We start from the raw sequence: 26,837 nt of genomic DNA, 5'->3' as shown, positions 1-26,837 counted from the left end.
GACTAAAGGCAAACAAAAAGTTAGGCAACATAGTTACTCCATTATTTCTACATATAAATTGGATCATTTAAATGACTTTTACAAGATTTAAATAAAATAAGCTATCCTTCAGTAAAGCCAAAAACTATATGAAGGATTCTAGTGATTGGCTCTTTGGTAGACTGAGTTTTCAAGAAGTGGAAGGTGAATTCTCTAATTATTGAAAATAAACGTTTGAGGTTTTCTTCAAATGTCACAGTAGCTGAAGACTCTTTAAGACTTCCTAAGACTCTAATAATTCATAATTCTTCCTTGCTTTTTTTTAAGGGAAGAAGACTCAATTTTTCTAAAATGTGGAATATAAATACATCAAAAGGAAAATAAATTATACTGTACATTTGAATTTAAACTCTGAAAGAAGCTCTGAAACTTAAGAAAACTAAAATGGGTACATGATATAGATTGTATATCATTCCACTTTAGTGTTCTCAGCACTGGGGCCTTAAGAAAAAAAAAAGAAGCTTCTGATCAGAGGAAACTGCCCTGCTCTAGACAGCATGCATTCAGAGGTCAAGATGCCCTGGCCTTGTGCAATGTGTTCTAACTCAATCCTCCTTTCTTCTGTTTTCCTTCAGTCCATCTCCAAGTTCCCCAGAAACCAGTTTTTGAGAAAGACGACCCATAAACATCTTCTCATTCTCCCCACTCCCGAGATCTTCCTGATGGAATACCTTGGGATTTTTCATGAAGTAAAATCAGGGACATGAAACTGGGCCCAGACTCAGTGATACCCAGACTTCTAGAGTCCCACGTGCATCAGACTACAACACAAAAATACCTGAGCCATAGTTGGCCCTTGTTCTAAGGATTCTGATGAGGTCAAACTGTCATAAACAGTTGTGCAGTGAGCCAGATTTTTGTTTTTAATAATGCCCTTTCCAATGTAGTACTGAAATATACACATCTCTTGAATATGAGTGAGAACACGCAGTCCCAGGCATGTGGTCTGGTGATGCTACCTAGAACGCGCATAGCTGCGCTGCTAGGGGAGAGCTGGGGAGGAACCGCGGGCACCTCCCCCGCAGGGGTGAGGCCCCAGCCAACTGCATCTTCCCAACCTTCGGACATGGAAGGTGACAGGTTGTGACAGCAGGGAGTGGCCAACTCCTTAAAGCAGGCTTGAGTGTAACTCTTCTTGAGAGAGGAGTTCCTTGGTGAGTGTTCTTTGGAGTCCTAGTGAATTTAGGAGTCTGTATTTTCTCCCTCCCCTGTGTTCTCTCTGCCTTTCTTTACACACTGTGCTCCCACGTCACCCTGTGTACACGCAGAAGAAAGTTTTATACAGAATGAGCCCCGTGTTGACGTAGGCATCACCTCCCCTCCCATCTGGACAGAAGCCCAGAAGGCAGCGAGAGGGGGGTTGGGGGAATGCGAAGGTAGGGATCGCTTGGATCCCTGTGGTAAGCGTCCCGAGGCGGGGCCGATCAACGGCCAGACTAGAGTATTGGTTCTGGACCCACAAATAGATCAAGCTTTTCCCTCCTCCATCACCCTCTTAAATCCCAATGAGGTCATTGCAATGAGAGAGAATCAGATCAAGAGACAAGGGGAGGAAGAGGACGACGACGAGGGAGAAGAAACCCAGACGGAAAAAGGCCATCAGACAAGGTCGCTTTTTCTGGCGACACAGAAACTGTGCGGAGTGTGGTGCTGAATATCATCTGCCCGCTCAGCCTGGGGACCAAGGGACTCGTAGAAGCACTTTGTGTTACCACGAAAACAAAGGAAAGGAGACGAGAGGGAGAGAGAAGCTCTGAGCAGTTCCGCCTTGGATCTGGGGAAGCAAAGCTCATCTACTTGGCAAGGAAAGAAAGGGGAGCCTGAAAGGGTTTGGGAGGCTGAGGAGGGAGCGGGATTTCCCTGCGGAGAGTTGGGACGCGGCAGAACTCTGGACAGCGCCTCCCGAGCCGGATTCCAGGCTCGGGGCTCCGGAGCTCCGTGGCTCCTCCAGGGTTCCAGCTCCTTGTTGAAAGCCCTTTCTACCGGTGTGCTCTCCTCTCCTGGACTCCGACCACCGAACCGAACCGGGAAAATCCTTCTACGATCCCTGTCCGAACGTGCCAGGGGATGGAGCGACTCTGCCTCTGACCCGGTCAGGGAAGAGGGTCTCCAGTTCTGGAAATCCAGTCCTTGTGGATAATGCTTCGCCGGTGAAGAAAGAAAAGTTTTGGGGTCTGGTAGGGGGCAGAAGGGGTAAGGAGGATAGTGGAAGAAAGAAGGTGGATGGTTGGCTTCTCTCTCTGATCTGGAAGGAATGATGACCGAGGAAGGATGTGCACCAGCGGCCAGATTATTGGGAGCCTCTTGGTTCTCTCTGTGCTGGAGATAGGGCTGGGGGTGTCCAGCGTGGCCGTAGGAGCGGTCAGCTTCAGCCTGGCCCTCCGAGAGCACAAGCCGCAGCTTGGAGACTCGTCCCCGGTATGGAGCGGGGTGTGTGTACGTTGAGCCATTTCACTCTCTCTTTACCTCTTTACGGTGATGGTCAGTGTGTGTGCGTTAGTCACTCCCTCCCTGGGGAAGAAAATTATAAATCTCCTCTGGCTTGCATGTAGGTTCATGTTGGCAGGCTATACTTTATGTTGTCCTTTATTTATTATTGTGTTTCCTTTTTTCTTACCTTGACTTGATACCAAATTAAATGGCTTTGTTTAAAGTTGGGGGGAGGGCAGTTTCCACTGGCTGAATCTGCAAAAGCCTGCGGAGTGGTGCTGATTAGGGCATCACACCTGTCAAGGGAAGACTCACTTAATTTCTTTTACAAGGAAAATCAAAATGAAAGTGTCATATCATTTTCTTATACCAGGAACAAGCAAGGGTAGAATCGTGCGTTTATTTCTGGATAACAGTGCCCAAAGTACACTAAAGGCAACACCGATATCACAAAAGGAGAAATGGGGTGTGAGTGTGAAAGGAGCATTTTATCCCAGAAAACACTGCTCTTAATTTTCCCTTGTTAGCGTCTATAGAACTCTTTTGTAAGTTATAGGCAATAAGGTAAACAACAGATTATGATATGTAACATTCTAATTGCAGAATAACTCAGCTTAAAGAGTACCTAATGCTCAGAGAAAATGTCATAATTTTCTCTAGGTCAGAGGGCAGACCCAGTGAGCTTCTTGTTTATTTACTTTGGGTGAATCTCCAGGAAAGCTTTGGAGACCCATTCCTTCTACCAAGGATCAATAAAATAACAGCACTATTCCTAGTGTGAGTCTAATTGTGAAAATCAGCTTTTCTTCTCCTTTAAGTTATATAGCTGCTATATCCACGTCCTTCTGGGTCTCTGGCTTGATTCTATTTTCTCAGATAGTTTAATAGGATGTTATTCTGTCACAGATAATCAGTGAGTATAATTAACAGTCATGGCTTAGTCATGCTCTAGGTCACCGAGGAAAAAATTATTTATGAGTTAAAGAATAATTCTGAAGCAATTTACTTTTGAGAGAAGTTGTAGCATTCTTAAAACTGGCATACTTGTGCTTTAGAAAATTAGTTTTTATATTTTAACTTTTCAGAGTGAAGTGTTTTTAATTTGCAGAAGTTATAAGAAGAAAGAAAAATGGTGTTCATCTCTAACATGGAATTTTTCTAGGAATCCTTGTTCTGAATTCAATAAGTTACCACCAACCTCAACTAATTACCTTTCTCTTTATTATGTAATTTTATCAATGTATATTTTAAATTTAAGTATGAAAGACTAAAAGGCAAATCTTCAACCTAGTAATTTTACATCTTATATGTAGTAGTGATTATTTTGAGATTTGTAGTATTATTTTATTATTATTTAAATAGAAATTGTTAGACTTTAAAACTTCTATCAGACAATTGTCAAAAGTAACTGTAATGTCAACATTTAAATCACGGGAAGAAAATGTGATCTTCTGGTGGCTTATGAGGAAGAAGCCTCAAATACTCTTCAAATCAATTCCCCTCTGAAATTCAAGAAACTGAGTAGATAAATGTAGGTTGTGTCTAAATAGCATTAAAGTATCCAGTTTCAAGAATAAAAAAAAAGTGGTTACATTTGCTTAGTGTCAAGTAAGAAAAATAATTAAATGATTTTTTCCTTTCTTTCCCAACTATTTACCATTATCTAGGTGAGTCGACATATGTGTATGTACAGAAAATGAAAATTCTGAAGCAGCTCAGTGAAAAGCAAATAAAATAATAATACAGTCATTATCATAAAGAATTATTTCCAGTTTTAACACTTTGTTTCCTTAGAGTAACCAAAATTCACCTAGGATTCTCAAATAATAGTTTCAAATTCTATTGTCTGATTCAGTTAAAAAAAAAAATCCATATGATTGAATGAATGGATTTAAAACTTGAGTGCCCATAGATTTGGTCACTTTTATTAACTCAACATAAAAAATCAAATTTGTGAAGATATAAATATCCAAATTTGATCTTTGTTTATCACATTATAGGCATGCTAAATTGATTTTTAAAATAATTTTTCAGAGGTCATTTGTGATACATACTGAATTCTCTCTTAATTCTGGCGATGATGAATTCATATAACCAGTATTTATAGAGGGCTTACCATATGCAAGGTGTTTTACTATTTAACACAAAGCCTATTAAGGTGAATCAGAATGCCTAGCAGAGGGAACAAGATGGGTATGTCACAAACTTTTATCAGTAGTGAGAAATTAGTTTGACTTCAGGGAGTTACAGGAGTAGATAAAGGGGAGAGAGGAAATACCCATGGGAGAACTATTATTTTTCTCTTGATCTTTAAAGTTTATTGAAACTTGGAATTAATGTATCACAGTGTTAAGTAATGTATCACAGTATGAAATCTGGAGTTTGCCTGGGTACAAATCGCAGCTCAGCCGTTAGCCATTTACTATTTGGATGACTAGCCAAAGTTTCCTCATACTCTGTAAAATAGGGTTGCTAGAAGTCGCAAATGAAATAATGCTCTTAGTAAAATGCATGGTATGTAGTAAGCACTGAATAAATGCAAACAGCTAGTACTGGGTGCATAGACTAACAGTAAAGGGCATGAGAAAGAGGAACTTTTAGGCAGCAAGGATGAAGACAAAAAACTGGGACGGGATGGGTTGTGTTTCAGGTAGAACAGGCTCTTCTATTTTTCTGGGGCTTACGTGCGTGAGGGAGAGATAAGAATGGAAAGAGTGGAAGGGACCAGACCATGGGAGGCTGCGTGCCAGTCTAAGGCAATAGATTTATTTCCTCACAGTTTTAATATAATAATAATAATAATACCAATTTTTAGTTCCCAAAGAGACTGCAGGAATATGCAGCAGAAAACTAGATTGAAAACTACTAATCTCTTTGGTATTCGGTGAATTAAAAATCTGTGTTATTTATAAACACTGGATGGGATTTTATATTAATTAACCTTTCAGGTCATAGTGTATAATCAGAGTGTGTTTTGATTGGTGCCATGAAGTTTTTTCAACACAAATATCATTATTGCCAGATTTCGAATTAAATTTTAGAAGCCAATGGAAATAAAAACTGCACTACGAAGGGATTACTTATTATAATGGACCTCAACATCATAAGCTTTTTTCTAGGTCAAATGCACTAAGAGTTCAGGCAACTATTTGATTATTTGGACTTAAATTATTATTGGATATTTTTGGATTATTGGAAAAATTATTGGACGAAAATTTTTTTTATTGTATTTTATTGTGATAAGAACATTTAACAAGAGATCTTAGCAAACTTTTAAATGTACAATATGTTATTGTGGACTATAGGTACAATTCTGTGCATCAGATCTCTAGAGCTTATTCATCTGATTAAATGAAATTTTATGCCCCTTGATCCATAACTCCCATTTCCTTCTCCCCACTACCCCCTGGAAGTCACCATTCCACTCTTTGATTATGTAAACTTCACTATTTTACATTCCTTATATAAGATGAATCATGCAGTATTTGTTTGTATGTGATTGGCTTATTTCATTTAGTATAGTGTGCTCAGGTTCATCCATGTTTTCACACATGACATAATTTCCTTCTGACTTTCCTTCAGAATTAAGGCTGAATCGTATTCCATTGAATGTATATACCATATTTTCTTTACATATTCATCTGTTGATGGACATTTAGGTTGTTTCCACATCTTGGCTATTGTGAATAGTGCTGCAATGAACATGAAATGCTAATATATCTTTGAGATCCTGATTTCATTCTTTTGGCTAAATACCCAGAAAAAGGATTGTTGGATCAAATGGTAGTTCCATTTTAAGTTTTTTGAGGAACCTCCATACCATTGTCATAGTGGCTACACCATTTATCATTCTCACCAACAGTGTGCTAACGTTCCAGTTCATCCACATTCTTGCCAACACTTTTTAAGTGGCTTAAAAAAAGAAAAAGGGCTTAAAATCCACAAGGTGGATGCTTATACAGACTATCTCCAGTCACTATTTCACAATCAGGCAAAGGGTACGTCCTGGGACCAGTCTAAAAGATGTGGGCAATTAGAAGGAACAATTACTTAACTATAATTTCATAGTGAAAGAAAGCTATAAATGCCTTATAGGATTTTGGCCACCTCCTGATTCTTTGTTACAGTTTATATAGACACCTCCTTGAGAGCATGAAAGAATACATTATTACTAGATAACAATAAATAAACCATTGAGTAAACTGCTTTGGAAAAGACATAGGCATGGTGAAATATAATTGATGTGTAAGGTATATTGACAGGGAGTTAAATAGACAGGGCTATGTTTCCAAGCTGCTGTGGGATAGTCATTTTTCTCAGTCTCCAGTGAATCATGTATAATGGAAGTGGATTATATTTAGTGGTACACAGATCCAGGAGAATTTTATTTTGTTGCTCTAAGTTGGTACTTGAAAAATCTAAAGATTCGAATGGTGATGTCCAGAGAAGCATCTGATACTGAGTTTTATTTGATACATACCATGCTGAATTCCATCCATCTATATCTGATATTCATTCTATAAATTAAATATATTAAAATAACTTTTCTTAGGCTCCTTACCCCACATGTAAAATAGTTTTTTAAAATATTCAAAGTTTTTCTGATCAAAATCATATAAAGTTTGAGCGCTTTTTATTGCTTATTTTTCTGAAGCATACTTGATTTGTACATCATAACTTCATCTGCTTAAAAAATCCTCTACTTTAGGTGAGTGAAATTTATAGCATAATCAAGTCACATACTTAGTATGTAGACTCCTGATTCACCATGGCAACAATTCAGCCAGTGGTAAGATTGTGTTGAAATTCACCTACTGTACAATCTGACCCATACCATAGCACCACAAATGAGATGCTATGTATAAATGATAGTTGCTCAAAAATGTTATTTCTAATATTTAAGTCTGTTCAGTTAATTTAAGGAAAAACAAAATAAAGTGAAAGAAACCCCTCAGACAGTTACTTCAATTGTACAAAATTTGAAGCTAGTGTGTCTCTGGCCAGATAATACATCATTTTTCTCCAAAGTTAAAATATATAATATAAAGGATGCGTATAATTTGTCATGAGATGAAAACACTGCCCCCATCCTCAGAAAAAATTACAAATGAACATTTATATCCAATTTTTTAATTAATTTGAATTATATAAGTAATTCACAAATATTGTTTCAAAGGGTTAAAAAAAGATCAAAACTGAAGTTCTCTTCCCTACCACCTCATCAAGATTAGCCACCATTATACATTTAGTGTGTAATCTCAAGATATTTCTTTATGCATAAATAGTATTGTTTGAACATATAGACTAATTTTAATATCAAGTTTCTGGATATAATAAAGCCCCTTCATGGACTCTCTAGAGCCAGGTAAAGAATATCTTCCTTATCTGAGGCACACCCTTATACTCAAGTGCTACTTGTTATCTACTCAAGTCAGGACAATTAGATAACTGGCAATTAGATGAGTTAGACAAGCTAAACAGTTGGAAAATGTAGTTATTATTCAAGGAATCATACTCTGTGTCAAAAAAAATAAAATGCCAATTTCTGGTGTTGATTGATAATGGTAAGATGGAAGAAAAATGGTGAGTTTTGCCATTATCCGTTGATATTTTTTTTGTTTTAGTCTGTATTTCACCCACACGTAAGTGACATGTGTTGAAATTTCTATGCAGAGGCCATGAAAAATTCTGCTTCAGAATTTTGGCCCTCATTCAAGGGTATAACTGGTCTTGAAGAATTTGCCATAGAAACGTGAGGGGATAAGTGATAATAATAGCATCACTCACCTATTTGTTGACAGTTTGCTCCATACAACATGATCTAGACAAAGTCACATCTTTTCATTTGGATGTTTTTGCTTAAAATGTTCAAGCTGGCTCTCCATATTGACTTAATTATTAGCCAGATCATCCAATATGTGCTTTGAATATGGCTAAGCAATTTAACTTTCCTGTATATTCACTTAGCCCTCAGATACTTAATTTTATTAGTAGATGGGAGGCATAACCCAGCCATCCAAACTTCATCCAAAGCTATCTTGAAAATTCAGTAAAAATTAGAATAGATTTTGGTGTGTGTGTGTTTACACACTCACCAAAGGGGAAAAACCCCAACAATTTTCTGTTTTCTCTTCAAATGATGTTGGCTCATTCACTTATGAACTGAACAAAACTTCATCCTACTACTGCATTATATATATATATTGATACATAATTCTATTCATTCAAATGGCATTTCTATACCTAAATAACTAAGCCCAGAGTTGTTCAAAATATTTAACTTTATTGTCCTAATAATTTAGTCAAATTACAAGGTGGTTGCTCTGCAAATAGGTGTCCATGTTGAAATACATGGACAATGGCAGATTAATTAGCTGATAGTATATAAAGACTCTCACTGAGCATCATTCTAGGAGAAAAAGAGAGAAAGAAAAGACACTATGTGACTACTTTCCTCTGTGATGTATAAAGCCATGCAATCCTTGTCATGAATGCAGATCTAATCTATATATACTTTACTCATATTGAATGACAGATGGGATTCATACATCTCACTCAATATTACTGTAGCTCTGGATAACTATGTGTCTTCACTGAGTCAAGGAGTACCTATTTTACAGGTTGCTGTGAAGTTACTGTGAAGCTAAGACAATGCTTATAAAGCTGTCAGTAACGAGCCTGGCGCAAAGTAAGTGCTCAGTGAGCATTAGCCCTGTTTGGCTCCATGACTGCCTGGGACCATTAACCCACTAGTGGTGCACTGGTTCTCAACATTTCTCCAACACCCTTAATCAACTCTAGTTTGACTCATCATTTTTGTTTTTGTTTTTTCTTTTCATGTATAGTATCTAGTTAGCTTTTGATTTAATCCAGGTATATACATTAACGACTAAAAAAATGTACCGAAATATCTACATTAGAGAAGTCATGTAAATATTCAGCTTAAGACCGAATGGGGACACAGCTGCTGCTGTAAGACACCTCTCTCTTTGTTTTTCTGTTGGAGGTGGAGAGGGTAGAAACCCTGTGATAAAAATATTTGAAAATCAGATAAGTTAGACAATTATCTAAGGCAAGTCAAACAGGGGAGGTATGGTAACTACGTTTTATACCATAAAACAAAGTCCTCGAAACACATATAAAACCATATGTTACTGTCATAAAGTCAAAATAAAAGTACAAATTAATACTTCTGACAAAGATACTCAATATCTTGGAAATTCATATGGTTTTGCCCTAACAACCCAAATAGCTTTTGAAGCAATGTTGATTTCATGTTGTACTATTAACAGATTCATCAATGAAATATCTAGATTTCAACAATGACTCTTACAATGTTAATGAGTGATCAGGATTTTTAGTGCCAATATTGCAACTCAAGAAGCAATTGAAAGTTCCATTAGTTCATGATCTGTTATTAAATATTGGAAAAAATTAAGGCAAAAATAAAATATTAGTGGTTAAGTATATCACCTTGGCGGACAGGGTGCCTTGAGCTATTTATCCTATAGAAATAATACTAGACATGATTTATTCATGGTTAACTATGGTCCATATGCTTTCTTATACATTTTATTTCTAATTTTAACATCTTTGTGAACAATGTAGTGTTTTACAAAATTTATGTAGGAAAAAGAACTTACCTAGGGTCCACCATTATTTAATCAGCTGAGTTAGTATTTAAAGCCAGAGCAGTCTTACTTCAAAATCTGTACTTCTTTGACTGCATTGTGTGGAACATGGGATATTTTCATGAGAAAGTCATTCACTGAGGCCTGACCTAATTATTTGCTCCCATCCCTGAATCTACGAGTCAGGCAGGATGGCATAAAAGCCAGGTCCCGATCACTGTTTGTATCTATTTTCCGGAAGAGACTGATATAGTCAACTGATGAACAACACAACCCCGATGTTCTCAAAAGAGTGTGAGATAATAGATTAAATTGTTCCTATCCATAAAGCTTAAGCTTTAGCCTTGAAAAATAAAGCTAAATTATGCATCTCAAATAATCATTAAATATTATGAGGCCAAATCAGGAAGACACAAAATAACATATTTGTTTAAATATGTTCAGAATGAGAGGTATCAATGAAGGATCAAGCGTATTCTTCCTCATGGTGGGAGAACTGTACCCAGGCCTTGGAGATCGGTCAGATTTCCAGTGGGCAGAGGAAAGAAGATGTGCTAAGCAGTTATTAGTATGTGTAAAATCATGGAAGGGATAATAAATTGGAGAGTTTATGGAGGATTGAGGAGACTGAACTTGTTAGAGCAAAGACATGTTCACAGAAAAACTGGTAAGTGAAGATCTACCTCATCTGACTAGGATGGGTCCAGCTTCAAAAGAGTCCTGAAAGAATGGTAAGACTAGTCTGCTCTTGATTCCCAACTAAGCTTGGTTAGTTCTACTCGGTAGAACTTGGCGGTCATGAGGCCAAGGCAGTGGGGCCAGGCATTGCTGCTCAATTTCAAGGCAAAACACCAGCCCTTGGTCCCAAGATGTGTATGCAGGATCAAGAGAAAGACTTGAAGGAAATCTTGAGACTTGAGGGAAGTGAAAATCTTTCATCACAAACCTAACTCCAGCTTCAAATGGCTTTCCTATTATTGACGGTGGATTTGTAAGATCATAAGTTCCTTTTGTTCAGTTATTCTTACGGCTGCCTGTCATAGAAAAGTAAGAGTTCATTTGTGTAACTGGAAGTATTGGCGTGACACACAGAGATGAAAACAGGTTTTGGAGGTATTAAGACTTGGGTTCACATTCTAGCTCTAGTATTTTCTAGTTGTTTAAGTTTGAATGATTTGAATTATCTCACTGAGCAGTCAGCTAACTCGGTAAAATAGCAATCCTACTACTTGTCTCATGGAGTTTTCTAAAAATTAAAAGTAGGACTTCCATAAAGGGCTTGATAAATTTTAGGTATTCAGTAACTGTGACTGGCCCACAACAATGACTGCACGCTTTTGCCATATCTCTGGGAAAATCCATTTTCTGTGTGTGGTTTCTATTGTGCATTATAGACATTTTATACATTTCTGAAGGGAGCTTATTGTAAGACCGTTGATGAAATTGACCTTGGACTCAAGACTTAGTAACATTTAGGTCATATATCCTCTCTTAGAAAATATGTACTAGTCATAACTGATTTTTGGCATTAATAGTAGTGGTGATTTAATGTGCTTGTCCCAGGGTCCCAGGAATATTTTCTAGGTCAGTATTGACATAAAGAGGTATAATTTTTGTTTGTTCTATCAAATACAGATGTGTTCTTGATTTTCTCATTAATTTTGCTGGGTTGTTGGAATTTTTAGTTCTTTCTCTACTTGTTTTCTGCCAATTAATCTCTTACATGGATTACTCTGAAGAGTTAAAATAATATGATAATAATAATGGCATAAATAATAACAGCAATGGCAGCTTATGTTTATAATATACTACATTGCCTAAGAATTCCACCTACTTTTGTTATACCACTTAGCAGGTGAGTTTCTTCACTTAAGGGATGAGAACCTAAAGGATTTAGGATTCAGTGATTTAAGATCGAAAAGCAACAGGTGTAGGGTAGAAACCTAAATCACCTGAAGAAAGAATGTATATGTATGTGTGTGTCAGTGTGTGTGTGTGCATGTACCCATGCAGGTGCTCATACGTGTACAGTGGAGATCGAGAGACAAGTAATTCCTAGGAGGAAGTCGATAATTATCACTGATACGCAGTATAAGCTGCATTTAGGCTGCTAGTGCCCTGATTTGGGGGCAGGTTCACAACGTCGTGACCCTCTCTCAGCTGCCTCTTATCTCCATAACTGGCAGGAACTTTCAGAAACTGCCAGGCATGTTGGATGGACGTTCATTCGTGGTGTTGACAATTCTTAGGAAGAGTATAACTTCTACCCTCCAGTCCCCTGTAGCCCCTGGATATTTTCAACTCTGAGAGGACAGGCCACAAATCACAGACTCAAAGCTGGCATGTACCCAAGGAAGTATCTTTTTACCTTTCCTCTTCACCAAAGCCATCTTCTACATTTTTAACTTTATTAGGTCTTCCACATGTATCAAGTTGTGAGCTTGATATTTGAATGTTGCCCAAATATATAATAGTATTTAAGTTAATATTATTTATATGACACGAAGGAATCTTAAACATAAAAATACAAGTGAAATCATTGCAAATTGGGATAGCCCACATTAATGTAAAACTACCTTAATTTACATAAAAATACTTACTAAGTTGTTATTATGACATATATGGAGCTCCTGTAAAATGTATATAAGAAGTTTATGCTACTTTAATAAGTAGAATGTCATGGACAGCATTATCTATATCTGGATGTTGACTATTGATTGCATCTTCCTTTACTTCCCTCCAGAACTAATCATTTTTTAAAATTTTAAGTAAGTTTGAATTTTAAAATTCATTTATATGTTATATTTGGCTAAAATAACAAAACTTTGGACTCAGGGGATAAACTCTTCTGATTTTTTCCTGCTTTCTATGAAATAGTTTTATTTTGTTTTGTTTTAATAACTAACATGAATAATGACTATACCTAAGATTTACTTGGACAATTGCCACTTAAATATACTGCAAATTCAAAGTTCCTCTTGCTGAAAATTTACAAGTTTAGTTAAAATTTTCCTTGCTACTTCTGGAGCAGAAATAGCTCGAACATCAAAAAGCCTTATTCACTTAGCATACTCAAAATATTGAACAGATTATTTTTTAAAAAGAAAAACTATCACAAAGAGTAGTTGTAACAAAATACAATGCATAATTCATTGAATACAAGAAAGATTGCATTACCTGAACCCTGAGTGGGGGTGTGAAGGAATGAATGGCATTCTGAGCATCAAGGCTGATTCTTTCTGAAGAAAGAAAGAATTCCACACTGAGGATTTGGGTCCCAGTAAGAAGTTTCTGAGATTTTTGGACTTGGGTTCATTTAGAAGAGCTTGGCCTGCCGATCAGCCTCATACTATCTATGTTTGATGCTTTCTTCTGAAATTCATTCTTGCGTGTTGATAGTTTCATTCAGTTACTTTACAGCCTCTGCAAAGGTTTCTTTCACTACTTGCTGTGCATCCCCATTTACTACTGTGGGGTTTTTCTTTCCATTTCTCCCTTGGGTGCTTGGTTTAATTTCTTTATTTGCTCTGGTTGCCTCTTACCCCATGCTGTCTGCTAGGCTACCAAGATGGCCTGGTGCTAATAGAGGACTGCTTGCTTATCACATCAGCATAGCTCTTGTACACTTTATCCTCTGGGTATTTTATTTTCCTGTGAAGGTGATTATATTTGTGAGAGGTAATGGCTCTATTGATAAAAAGTGTACATTTACCCTTTCCAAGTTGAACTTTAAAATTTTTTTAAGTTTCAAAATTTCCCGGAGTGGAAGAAACATAGTATATGGATCAATGTATATAAATGCCTTACTTTATTTCAGTGTTCTGTTTTGGGATGGAAAACAAGAAATTAGATCTAGCTTAAGGGAAAAAAAGAACACTGCGTATTAGCAGGATCTTCCATAGACTAAGAAAAGAAAGGACTATAAATAGGAAAGTAGAAAAGTGACTTATTTTAAAAATGAACGCTTTGCTAAAAATGCAGAATAATTGGGAGAGGGGAAAGCAGAGGCCATTGAGGATATCTATAAATGTAATAAAGGCAGAAAAAGCCCAGGAAACTGAGTTGTTACATAGCATGGTCAGGGCCTGGGAACCCCCCAGGGATTAGGCTTATGAAAATGGGGCCAAATCAACGTTGAAGTCAGTGACAAAGACACTTGATCAGCCTGAGCTACATGGTCTACACTGGGTTGGGATGAGTCAAGAAGAGGAATGACAGCATGGTATGGAGGAAGAGCTATGGAAAATGAAGAGAGTCAAGTTCCTGTTCCCATTCTCATCAGCCATATGCTATTCTCCTCAACTCACTTTCTTATAAGATTTCGTTAACAAGTATTGATTCCACAGCTATGACAGTCTATGCTCCGAGTTAGGTTCTGAGGATTTAGCAGTGAATAAAATTATCATGATCCCTGGTCTTCTGAAGCTTAATTTTAAAGGAATTCCCTGGTGGTACAGTGGTTGAGAGTCCGCCTGCCGATGCAGGGGACACGGGTTCATGCCCCGGTCCAGGAAGATCACACGTGCCGCGGAGCGGCTGGGCCCGTGAGCCATGGCCGCTGAGCCTGCGCGTCCGGAGCCTGGGCTCCGCAATGGGAGAGGCCACAGCAGTGAGAGGCCCGCGTACCACAAAGCAAGCAAATAAATAAATAAATAAAATAAAAAGGAATATAGATGATGAATAAATAATGCACAAATTAACAATTAAAGGTTGTACCTGTTAAATAGAAGTACAGGCTTATGAAGACTATAACAGTTGTCAATAATGGGAGAATATGAAAATGCATCTCTAAGGAAGCAATATTTTCTGAAGGAAGATGAGGCATTACCCAGATAAAGAGGGAAAAAGCATTGTTCCAACCAGAGGGAATACCGTGTGTAAAGACTCTGAGATAGAAAAAGATCCGTGTGTTTGAGAAACTGAAAGAAGGCCAGGGTAACTGGAGCATGACTAGTGAGTAGGAGGAGATATAAGGCACTGGGTGAGGTGAAGAGACACACGTGGGGATGAAAATCACTTCAGGCTTTATACATACGGTACAATGTTTTTATTTTCTCCTAATTATATCAGGAGCCACCAAAAGATTTTAAGCAGGAAAGTAACAGGATTATACCTGCATTTAAAGAAGCTCATTTGGGGCTGCATTTAAAAAAATTTTTTTTGGAGTCAGACAAGTTCTTAACTTGTCACAAATTAAATCACAGGTCTAGTTAGGAGGCTGCTAGGGTGTATGAAGCAATAGTTACATGGATGAGAGTTAAAGAATAAAATAAAAATAGAAGAAGAACAGATATTTGAGATACACAGTTGAGAAAACTTTGTGTTTCATTAGATGCCATTGTAAAGTATTAAGAATGAGCCTCAGATTTCAGGACTGAGCAACTGATAGGGTCCTATTTACTCTTGAGATTAGGGAATTAGAGAAGGAAAAACTGTGTGTGTGTGTGTGTGTGTGTGTGTGTGTGTGTGTGTAGGGGATAATTGTGTATGGTGGGAAGAGATCAAGGATTTATTTGTGATCTGTTAAGTCGGAGGTACCTGTGAGACATCCAAATGGAGAGATGCTGTGGGCTATTAGATGGGTCTAGATTTCAGGGCTGGAAATCTAAAAATGGGAGTAGACTGTAAATACATTAAATACATTTAAAGGTATTTAAAGCCACATGACTTGTGGAAACCACCCAAAACAATGCCTTCAGTTACTGTTACATTCAGAAGCTGGACATTCAGAATTTACTATAATACTCAGAAGTAGAAAAAAGAGACTGAAAAGTTGTGACCAGAAAAATATGCTAAAGACCAGGAGAGTGTGGCATCCCAGAAGCCCAAAGGAGAGAGGTTCCTTGTAAGATGTAGAGTGAAATGTGGAAGTCATTACTTACTTTAGCAAGAGAAGATGAAATAAAACAGGGTGTAGAAGGCAGTCTGAAGTCTGAGAGAGAACGGGAAGTAAAAATGCAGAAATAGTAAGTGTAGAAGCTTGGCAGTAAAGGGAAGATGGAGTAGAGAGAAAGAACCATCAGTAGAAAAAGATTTGGAGTCAAGGAAGGCTTTCACTTTTAAGGGAGATTTTGGAACACTTTGGCATGCTGATGTGAATAATGGAGTAGAATGGGAGAGTTATAAAGGGGGAGAAAGTCTTTGAGTAAGTGAAGGGAGATTGAATTTAGAGCTAAACTGGAGGTTTTGTGTTGATAAGTTTTACCTTTGTTTCATGTAATAAAGCAAGATAATATGAGTTAAGATGCAGAGCTTGTCACACCTAATGGCGAATAGAGAGAGGATTCTCTGATGGCTTTTGTGTTTTCTGTCTAATTTGATATCTGTCAATAGCTAAGGGTAGAGAAGAAACATGTCTGGTTTGACTCTGAGAACATGATTAAAATGTCTTCTCTCCCTCTTGATTGAGAATTATAATTAAGTCACACAATATGAACAGGATAGAGACATAAAAATAATTTATTCCAAATTCATCATTTTACAGATAACTAAACTGAAACCCAGAGAATTAGCACTGGTGGCTAACTACAGAACCAGGACAAGAGTCCAAGTCATCTAATTCTTGGTCTAACACTATTTGCACAGATGCAAAACATTAAATATCCTTAAAATAAGTGTTCAACCAAAAGGATAATGAAATTATGTGGCTATGCCCCAAACTGAACAGGAATGATCTCAAATTATTGGCACTGCTAACTATCATGGAGATGTAGTAATTATTTTAACAGATTTCAGGGGTTTCCTCCCAGTTGGGAGTTTCAAGGAAACAGCTTTCCAAAGAAATTGTGACGTGTTCTCCATGGTGCTTTTCCAAACTGACTGAGATAAGCTAATTTTTTTTTTCCCCCACGTTGGGTCTTCGTTGCTGCATGTGGGCTTTCTCTAGTTGTGGCAAGCGGGGGCTACTCTTTGTTGCGGTGCGTGGGCTTCTCATTGCGGTGGCTTCTCTTGTTGAGGAGCACTGGCTCTAGGCACGTGGGCTTCAGTAGTTGCAGTGCACGGGCTCAGTAGTTGTGGCTGGCAGGCTCTAGAGGTCAGGCTCAGTAGTTGTGGCTCACGGGCTTAGTTGCTCCACGGCATGTGAGATATTCCTGGACCTGGGATTGAATCTGCGTCCCCTGCATTGGCCAGCAGACTCTTAACCACTGCGCCACCAGGGAAGTCCCCAAGCTAATTTTTAAAAGTTACTAATGTTTCCAAACCCACAAAAGCTAGTGATCAATTTAGGTAAGTAAGCAGATTGCCTTCAAGAAGGCTTTAAAAACAAATTCCAAAGCTCATTTATCAAGCTTTATGCATTTGTAGAGCTTGGATAGGGAATGTCAAAGTCCTGTAGTTCTGAATATTTTCTCTCTGAGGCTATTCTTTTTAATTCAAACATCTAGAAATCAAAATTAAGTCAGATTTAGTGCAGTTTGCCTAAAGTGGCTAGAAACAAATATGCGTATGTTTACATATATATTATATATATGTATGTATGTAAAACGCCCTTATCCAACACTGTTGTAAAAATTGTCAAAATATTTTATAATGATAAATTTCTTTAAAGGGCCACACTAAAAAAAAGGTGCTCTTCTCCATAAATGTATCTTTGGCCATGAATATAGCAGAGTGTACTTACTAGTGATGGGATGAGCTGAGTTTTGTAGTGTGACATTATGAAATTAAAATACCATTATGAAAGGTTAGCAATTTTCACCACCTTTGTACCCCAATTACTTGTAGTTGAAGGAAAGGATTTTCTCAAAGGAACTGTTCATTTGGCGAAAGAGATGTAACTTTAACTTGTAATTTTTGCTAATGTCTTTTCAGCTCTAGCCAAGGGGTATCGTCAAACATCTTTGGCTCTCAGACCTTCAGAATAGTCTCTTAGAGGGATACTTGGGGAGTTTATAAAATATCGAGTTGAAAGTATCTACTGCATTAAAAGATGCAAGTTTGGCAGACATCATGCAATGGGTTATCAGGAAACTTAGGCGTATAGAGAACAAGTTGCCTCTAGAGCTCACACATAACTGAAACTAACTAATTCAGGAAATCATTGTATCTCTTGGGTGATATTTGGTGGTTGAGGGGGGCACTTGTTTTTCTTTGACTTGTGACCATAACTAGGATTAGGTATTCTCTAGATTTGCACAAATAGAGTAGCCACTAGCCACATGTGGCTCCCGAGCACTTTAAATGTGGCTAGTCTGAGTTAAGATATAAGTATAAAATGCACACTGGATTTCAAGGACTGAGTAGGAGAAAACGACATATATTACCTCGTTTTTTAATGTTGATTTCATGGGAAAATGATAATAGTGTGAATATATTGAGTTAAATAAAATATATTGTTAAAATTTTCACCTTTTTCTTTTTAATGTGACTACCAGAAAATGCAAAGTTATACATGTGGCTCACATCTGTGGCTTAGGTTAAATTTCTATTAGACAGCTCTCATCTAGATACTTTTTTCTCATCAAAAACAAGTAGTCAGCTGGTCAAGAAAATTGTCAAGCTTTGTTTACCTAAGACGTGAACTATAGATGAGGACCGCCTTTTAGACAATTTGAGTTCTTTGTGAACTGGGAAGGCTGTGTTGGCTTAGTCAGCTGGTAGAGACACTAGAAGCAGCTAAGTGTTACAGTACAGCATTTTCCAGAATGGATACCTCAGGAGCCAGCTCCCATGACACAAGTCTTTCAACCTCTGTTTTTTAAATGGTGCAATCAAAGACTCTGTGTCACTTTTTGTTAAAGGGATTTCAAGTATTATTTGGCAAGTATCAAAAGTGTTTTGGGGGCTTCCCTGGTGGCGCAGTGGTTGAGAGTCCGCCTGCCATTGCAGGGGACACGGGTTCGTGCCCCGGTCCGGGAAGATCCCACATGCTGTGGAGCGGCTGGGCCCGTGAGCCATGGCCGCTGAGCCTGCGCGTCCGGAGCCTGTGCTCCGCAACGGGAGAGGCCACAACAGTGAGAGACCCGCATACTGCCAAAAAAAAAAAAAAAAAGAGTGTTTTGGGAGAGGAGAAGCTTTTTCCCACTTCTTTTACTAACCTGAAATTAATTCATTCATTTATCCATTCATCAACATATATTCATTGAACTTTTTGTATGTGTGAGGTCCTGTTAGTGCTAAAGTTTTAAAGATTAAAATACATAACACCTGACAAGAAGGAGTTCAAGAACTTTTAGAATGACAGCTATATAGTGAATAATTACCATAAAAAATGATCAGTGCATCAGTGTTATAATAGACATGAATATAATATATATTGTTAGGTTCTGACTAGGAGTACATAGAGAGGTTGAAAAGGCTTCACAAATAATGGATCTTGATATTTAAGAAATAATTTTCCAAAGAGAGGGAGAAAATAAACATTTATTGGCACCTGCCATGTCCCACAGTCAAGGCTAAGCACTATCACATGGGTTGTTTCTTTTAATTCCATGATCAGGTGATATTAGTATTAGTCTCCTCATTCTTATAAAAGGAATGGAGAATATCATTATAAATGATAGAACGTGTCAGAGAGCTATGATATATGTCATGGTAGATACTGGAGAAATATTTGATACATATGGTCAGTACTGGAGAAGTGTCTGCTGAAATTGAGTGGAGAAAACATAGGGTTGCTTGGTTTACAGATCAGAGAATGTCAGAGCAGGGAGAACATCACAAATCCCATCCAGTTCAAATCCCTCCTTTTAAAGATGAAGCCCAGAGAATTCAATTGACTCACCTAATATAATTAAATGACAGAGGAAGACTGAATGAGAGCCTTTTTGCTTTTTTCTCAGTAGTGCATGGCCACAACTTGTTAAGCCCCTGACTACAGAAAGTAATTCTATCACAAGCTGCCCTTTGATAACAACACGTTATTTACTGCTCATCATTTACTGCAAGCTTTCAGCTTATTTGTACAAGATTCCTTTCTGTATTCTACTATTTACAGTTGCAATTACAATATTGTTGCTAATTTTTCACATAATTTCTCCTGTTTTGAAATTCTGATGATTTTCCCTCCTCTTTCCTTGCTTTCCTAAATATGTGTTCCTTTAACAAGACCCATCTTGTTGAGATAGCTATGGTGATCTAAAGCTTCAGGATATACACAGGACCCTAGAGCTTCCCAATAAATCAACTTGACAGATAATTACTGGTCTTTAAATGAAGTGCTTTGCTGAGAATTTGAAGATAGATAAGTATATGGACTCTGGATTTAAGGGTTTTATAGTTGGTGGGGGAAATACATGTAAACAATAACAGATATTGAACATGAGTTCCTCTAAGTGCTTTACACCTATTATTTTATCTAATATTTATAGCAATTCTATGAAGTATGTTCTCTTATGTATTTAATTAAAGGGAAAACTGTAGCAAATTATTTAAGTAACTTTCTCAAAGTCACACAGCTGGAAAATGATGGAGCCATGATTCAAGCTCAGCCAATTCGATTCTAGAGCAGTCATTCTTAATCACTAAACTATTGATATATTGACTCCTACTAATCCGAATAAGTAGAGTTAAATACAGAATGCAGTGTATGAAAATCCTGCGAAAGGAAAGTGAAGAGGGAGACAGATGGCGCAAAGGAAAGTGAAGAGGGAGACAGATGACTTCATGGAGGATGTGTTTTAGTGGCAAGTCTGGAAAAATTGAAGTAGGGAGGGCTTGATGGGAGGTGAGGAAAGAAAGGCCTTTCAGGTTGGTGGAGACATGATCCATGGAGAGCTTGAGAATGGTAGAGGATATTGGTTTCAGAGCACAGAATATGAAGAAAGAAGAGAATCTGAGGAGGTAGGGTTGAGCTAACTGTTAGAAACTTGAGTACTATACTATGGGATTTGAACTTACACTTTTTAAGAAATCGACAGGTACTAAAAACTTTTTAAAGGTTTTGAGGATATAAGTAACAAGAGTCAGTGTATTTTAGGAATAATCACCTAGGAAGCAGTGTGAAGAATTAGAGCTAGGGGCACTATGAATATCTTTCATATTAAAATTTAGAATCAGAATGAAGGTAACTCCCGTAGGAATGGACATTAAAAGGGCATATGTGTCTCGGAGCGGCTGGGCCCATGAGCCATGGCCGCTGAGCCTGTGCGTCCGGAGCCTGTGCTCTGCCACGGGAGAGGCCACAACAGTGAGAGGCCCACGTACCACAAAAAAAAAAAAAAAAAAAAAAAAAGGCATATGTGAGCAACTTTATGGAGATAGATTCGATAAGACTTGGTGGGAAGCAGGTTATGAAAAATGAGGGTGGAAGAGATTGGAAATTAAGGCTGCCTTTCTGCCTGGGTTAAAGAGAATGAGAGAGTTTCACTGAGATCAGGAAAACAAAAATGGAGGCATGTGTGGATGGCAAGAAAACAAATTAAGTTTAGACAAGTTGTGCTTTGTTAAGTCATTTATTCACAAAATATTCACGTGTCAATTTATAACAGACTTTGTGTTATATACTGGGAATACAATAAAGAACAAGACGATGAGGTCCCGACCTCAAGACAGCTACAGTCTATGGTAGGGAGGCAAACATTAAACAGGTAAGTGTAGAGATAAGTATTTAATTACAGTGCTACAAAGGAAAAAGTCCGGATGCCATCAGAGCTTAAAATGGGAGCTCAATCCAGAAAGTTAAGGAATTCTTCCATGAAGAAGTAATATTTAGGCAGTCATTTTTAGGTCCTATTTAGATCCGGGATAGTACTTAGCCAGTCAAAGAAGAATAGGACTATTTCAGGCTAAGGAAACAGCATATTCCAAGTCCTTTCCTTGAGTGGGATGAATTCCAAGAAGTTAAGAGAGAGATGAGTGAATGTTGAGGTTGTAGAAGAAGGCAGATCATGAAACAGTTTATAAACCATGCAAAGATTTTGGATTTTTTTCTTAAAGACAATGGGATAATATTAAAAGTTGTAAAATGTGGAAGTAACAAGTTCAGACAAGAGTGGATTTGATGAAGGCAAGGGTGGTAAGAACAATTTGAAAGCTTTTGCTGTAATGCTGATGAGAGATGTTAGCGGTTTGGAAGAGAGTGGAAACGATGGAAGTGAACAGAAGTAGGTAGATTTCAGCTATGTTCTGGAGACAAAAAGAAGAACGCTGTGTGGTTCACTGACTGTGGTAGATGAGGGTAGGAAGGAGGTGTCAGTAAGCCGTTCCGGATGTCAAGAATAAGAACTGGGTCCATGACTGTGCTATTTCTGGAAGTGAGAAATACTGGAGGAGCAAAATATTTTCAGGGGGAAGATGACAGTATTTTCAGGCGAATATGCTCACAATGTTTTCAGGGGTAGAAGATGAGGACATTCTGAGTGTGAAGTATTTTTGTGAGGCACCTCAGTGCCTGGTTCCTCTAGCTGGCTTCATTCTTAGTTTTCAGACTGTGGTCCCCAGCAGTTCTCAGATCATATCGTCACTGGACCAAGGCCAGTAGAAAAGATAGTCTGCTTCCTGGCTGATGAAACAAAATTTCTAAAATATATTCTCTTTCCCTAGCTTGAGCTTAACTGTATCTTGTGGTCACATCTGAAGCCATCACTGTGACAAGGGGACAGAACATCCTAATTTATTATACCTGGCTCACAGGTCCGTAGGGGATGAGAAGCACATGCCTGAGAGTGAGGGATGGGTGGTTTTCTAGCAGAAAAATGAGGTGCAAATTGCCAGATAAATACATTCGGAAGAGCAAAAAACAGCTTTCTACCACCACACGTAATCAGTGATGCCATAGACGTGAGTAAAAGAAAGAGAAAAATGTATAGTTTGAAATTTGGGGAGGACATCGTTGTGAAAAAGACAGTTGGCATTCCGTTTCAGAGTTTAGATAACGGTCAGTACTTGCTGTACAAGATGTGAGAAGTTGTTGGCAGAGAATAATAGTTTTTCTACCAAGAACACAGAGTGAGAGGAGAACTGAAACTATAGCATAAGACGGAAAAAGAATCCAGCAACGGAGACCGAGGAGGCCTGGGCAGAAAAGTAGGAGGGCAGCTGGGGGAGTTCAGTGCCATGGAATCCAGTGAGGAGACTATTTCAGAAATAAAGGAATGGCCAATACAGTGTCACTGATAATCTTTGAATGGGCAATTTTAGTGAAGTGTGGGAGTAAAAACTGTATGTATCGCTGTATTTACTCAACAAATAATTACTGAGAACTTACTGACTGTGAAGTCCTGTGACCAAGAACCTTACTCTTCCATTCCAAAAATTTAGTAAGTGTGCCCTATAAACCAGGCGTCATGCTACGTTTTCTGGGTGGGGATAAAAACTAGAGTAAAAAAGAGTCTCTTTCTAAAGAGCTTACTGTCTAATGATATAGATAATAAACACATGAATAACTGTAATACAAGGGAAATATAATAAGGACCATAAAAACAGGCAGCTAAGATACTACGAGAATTCAGAAAAAAAGATGAGATCACACCTGGTGTGATTTGAGATGGACCCTGGAGAATAGGTAAGAAAAAGAATCACATTTTGTAAGCAGAGAAGTGAATATAAGCAAAGATGATAAACTGAGTGTGTACAGGGATTATTAAGTCCACTTTGGCTGTAGGAAATCAGCAAGAGACCAGTTCTCAAGTTAGGTTGGAACTACCCATCTGGGCGCTGATGACAAGCCAAGAAGTTTGCTGAGCCATTGGGAAAAAAATTGTATGAAGCACTAAAAATCATGCTTAGAAAGAACTTAGGATGACACTGGAGAAACGGAAGGCAGAGAGATGCTCTAGAAAGCTCTTAGATAATCCAGGGGAGGACTGGTGAGAGCCTGAACGAAATAAGAGGTTCACTGTGGATGTAGAATTAATAGCACATAGTCATTGATTTGATGAAAATGGTATGGAAAGGGGGGAAAATCTAAAGTGCCTCTGAGTTTTGAAAGAACAGTAGTAAAAAGTGCTAGAAATAGTAAAGTTATGAGTGAAAGTAGATCCGAGACTCATTTTGTGAGTGTCCCTAGTGGGCCTCTTTCTTTGACTTCCATGCATCTGGCTGTGAGCACACTGAATTGCAGAATGACTGTAGGCTGAGTTAAAAATAGATGAAGCTTTCGTGATGACCAACATCCTGTGTTATTCTCTGGTCCCTTGGAACATGGGCCCACTTTAGACATAACGTTTTGCCTTGAAGCATCAGGTTCAGTAGCAAATATCATTGGCAACATTTAGAAGACTTCCCTTGCATCACATAGAAATTAATACATTTGATAATTACTTTCTAGAAGGTAGTCCACTCACAAACCTTGAAGTGTTGTTCATTGCAGCTCAGCATATCAGGGCTAGAAGTTTGAGAGAATAATAGTGCCCAAATCCCTGAGTACATATTGTTTTGATGTGGGACAACCACATCCACAAAGGAGCAAATATATATACAGTTTTGGTATAAGACAAGATTTTGTGAATGAGAACAAAATAACAAAGAATGCATGCACAAAATATTTTTATAATTCCTGTCATGAATTCAGACACTGGTCTATACTCATCAGATACTCAAAAATATTATATAGTTTTAAAAATTATTATGAATAGCTCCATTTGCTTATGGTTCATTGGGTATTAGAAATTATACCGAGCACATCATAAGCATTATCTCATTAATCATTTTAATAGCACTGTAAGGTAAGTGTTAGGATACCTGTAGTAGTGTATCCATTTCACAGATGAGGAAATTGAGATTCAGAGAGTTTAAGTAGCTGCTGTAAGTCCTGCTACTATGTGGCATAGTCACATTTAAAGCCCAGGTTTTCCTGACTCCAAAGTCTGTACTCTTAACCATTACGCTGTACTCCATCCATTTTTTCAAGCCCTGGCTGTAAAGAGTAGCACTGGGTCTATAACCCAGACCTTAGTCAACAGCGCCCATTGATTCATCTTTTCCCAGAGTGAGAAATGTCCTAGAGCATAAATGCGGCTTCTCTGATTCTTCAGAGTACCCAGCAGCCCAGTGTGACAAGAAATTGCAGATACCTTTCTCCCACTTGTAATTCCATTCTTCTAGCTGATGCACAGCCATCACGCTGTCTCTCTTGTCAGGGGAAAGAGGTTCTTTTCTCTTCCAATATTTGTGTTTCTTCTTCATGTCGATTAACAGAAAAACGATGCCAACCTGCTTCTTCCTAGTTGTGAACTTAAACAAAATATCCTTTTCCTGTAATTAGATGCTCTTGTTATTTTTTCCTCCAGAAATCAGGGTCAAGCTTAAAATTGCATTCCATTTTTCACCATCCCCCTCAATTTGTCCCAAGTATTACAGTTACTTCTCACAGACACCTTTGGAAACAAAACACTGTTCAAGGAAATGAGCATTGGGAAATTATAAGCTCTATAACAAATATTTAAAAAGAGCATAATGCACAATTTCTTCTCCTTCAGAGATTCTGAAACAGTATTTTGGTTATAAACTGTGCAGGCCTCACTTTATTTCTGAGGGAATGATGTTAATTGTATTGAGTTCTGTAAAGTATAGAACTATCCGTAAAGGAAAAGAACTGGATAATGGATCGTGTTTGTCTATAGACTGCTAAACATTGTAGACCCCATATATTTTAATCTCTCTTGTCCTGTTTGAAAGTAGAGAATGGCCTGTAATAGACAAAGAACACCAGAGGGGCACTGTTTGAAAGTATCTATCACCCAACAGCAAAGTTCCACCAGTTTAAGACTGATATGTGTTCATTCTTCTGAGATAGAAATATCTGTAGGGAGGGTGGACCAGACATAATGATGATTAGAGACATCAACGATCTGGAAATCTGCTAGAAAGAAATCTTCTGGATAAAAGAAGGTCTGCCAATTTATTGATTTGCTTTTCAGGCAGTTCCATTGCTGACAGAGGACACCACAACGTTCAGGAGAGAGTGATCATGAAGATGGCTGAGAAACCAGGGCATGTTTGCCCTAGAGAAAACACAGGGTTAACAGTGTCCTTGTCCTAAATTGTGGATGATGGGCAGATACCACAGGATTAAGGCTTCAGGCTTAATGAAAGAAAGAACTCTCCGACAGTCAGAGTTACTTAAAGATGAAGAAGGCTGACTCTTTTGATGGAGCAGATTGATCCAAAACTGTAAACACTCTTGTCAAACAAGGAAGGCAAGTAATAGAGTGATATTGGTTGGGTACATTATGACTATATGATTCACTAACATCCTAATTTTCAGTGCAACAAACTGAGCTTAGCCCCAGTAAGTTGGAGGAATTGTTTGTAAGTGTTCTTTACTTGGAAGCAGCAGGAGGATAAATGAAAGAAGAATTTGGAGGAGTTGTTAAGAAACACAAGGCTAACTCACAAAAAGCCGTGACCTCCCCTTTCACCGAAAACAGAACTCTCTGTTTTATTACCGAGGGTCTGACAGATACATAAAACAAGAAAATGGTGTTAAGTCCTTCTCTTAAAAACAGAGAAGTTTCTACTTATAAAGTATAATATGGAAAGAGCTAATCAAAATATTTCTCTCCTTGGCTTTAAGTTCCCACCATGTGAATGACACTGCTCTGGATTATTATCAAGGGTTCTGACATATACATAAAACACGAAAATGGTGTTTTCCCCATATGGAAACTAATTTTTGCATGTAAAACCCACCCAAGTTGTAAGTTAGAATTTAAATGGATGCCCTTTGGGATTTTGTAACTTAATTCAAATATGTCATTCACATGGTGGGAACTTAAAGCCAAGGAGGGAGGTATTTTGATTAGCTCTTTCCATATTGTACTTTGTAAGTAGATCCTTCTCTGTTTTAAAGAAGGG

At 37.9% G+C, this 26,837-nt stretch overlaps 1 protein-coding gene across 4 annotated transcripts in view; it reads left to right on the top strand.

Moving 5' to 3' along the window:
* TMEM196 (transmembrane protein 196) overlaps positions 1-26,837 on the top strand; it is a 200,018-nt gene that overhangs the window by 145,152 nt on the left and 28,029 nt on the right. Inside the window, exon 1 of one of the 4 annotated variants that reach the window (XM_032643246.1) lies at positions 2,311-2,457. The exons of 2 other annotated variants lie outside the window; for them this stretch is intronic. In XM_032643246.1, coding sequence (XP_032499137.1) covers positions 2,311-2,457 — 147 coding nt within the window. Of the gene's footprint in view, positions 1-2,310; positions 2,476-26,837 lie in introns of those variants that run through there. One more of the 4 variants, XM_032643245.1, reaches the window with a different exon arrangement.

Source organism: Phocoena sinus, chromosome 9, assembly GCF_008692025.1.
Source record: "Phocoena sinus isolate mPhoSin1 chromosome 9, mPhoSin1.pri, whole genome shotgun sequence".
Classification (NCBI taxonomy): domain Eukaryota; kingdom Metazoa; phylum Chordata; class Mammalia; order Artiodactyla; family Phocoenidae; genus Phocoena; species Phocoena sinus.
Note: the sequence above shows the minus strand (reverse complement) of the source record. Positions and strands in the feature narration are given on the sequence as shown.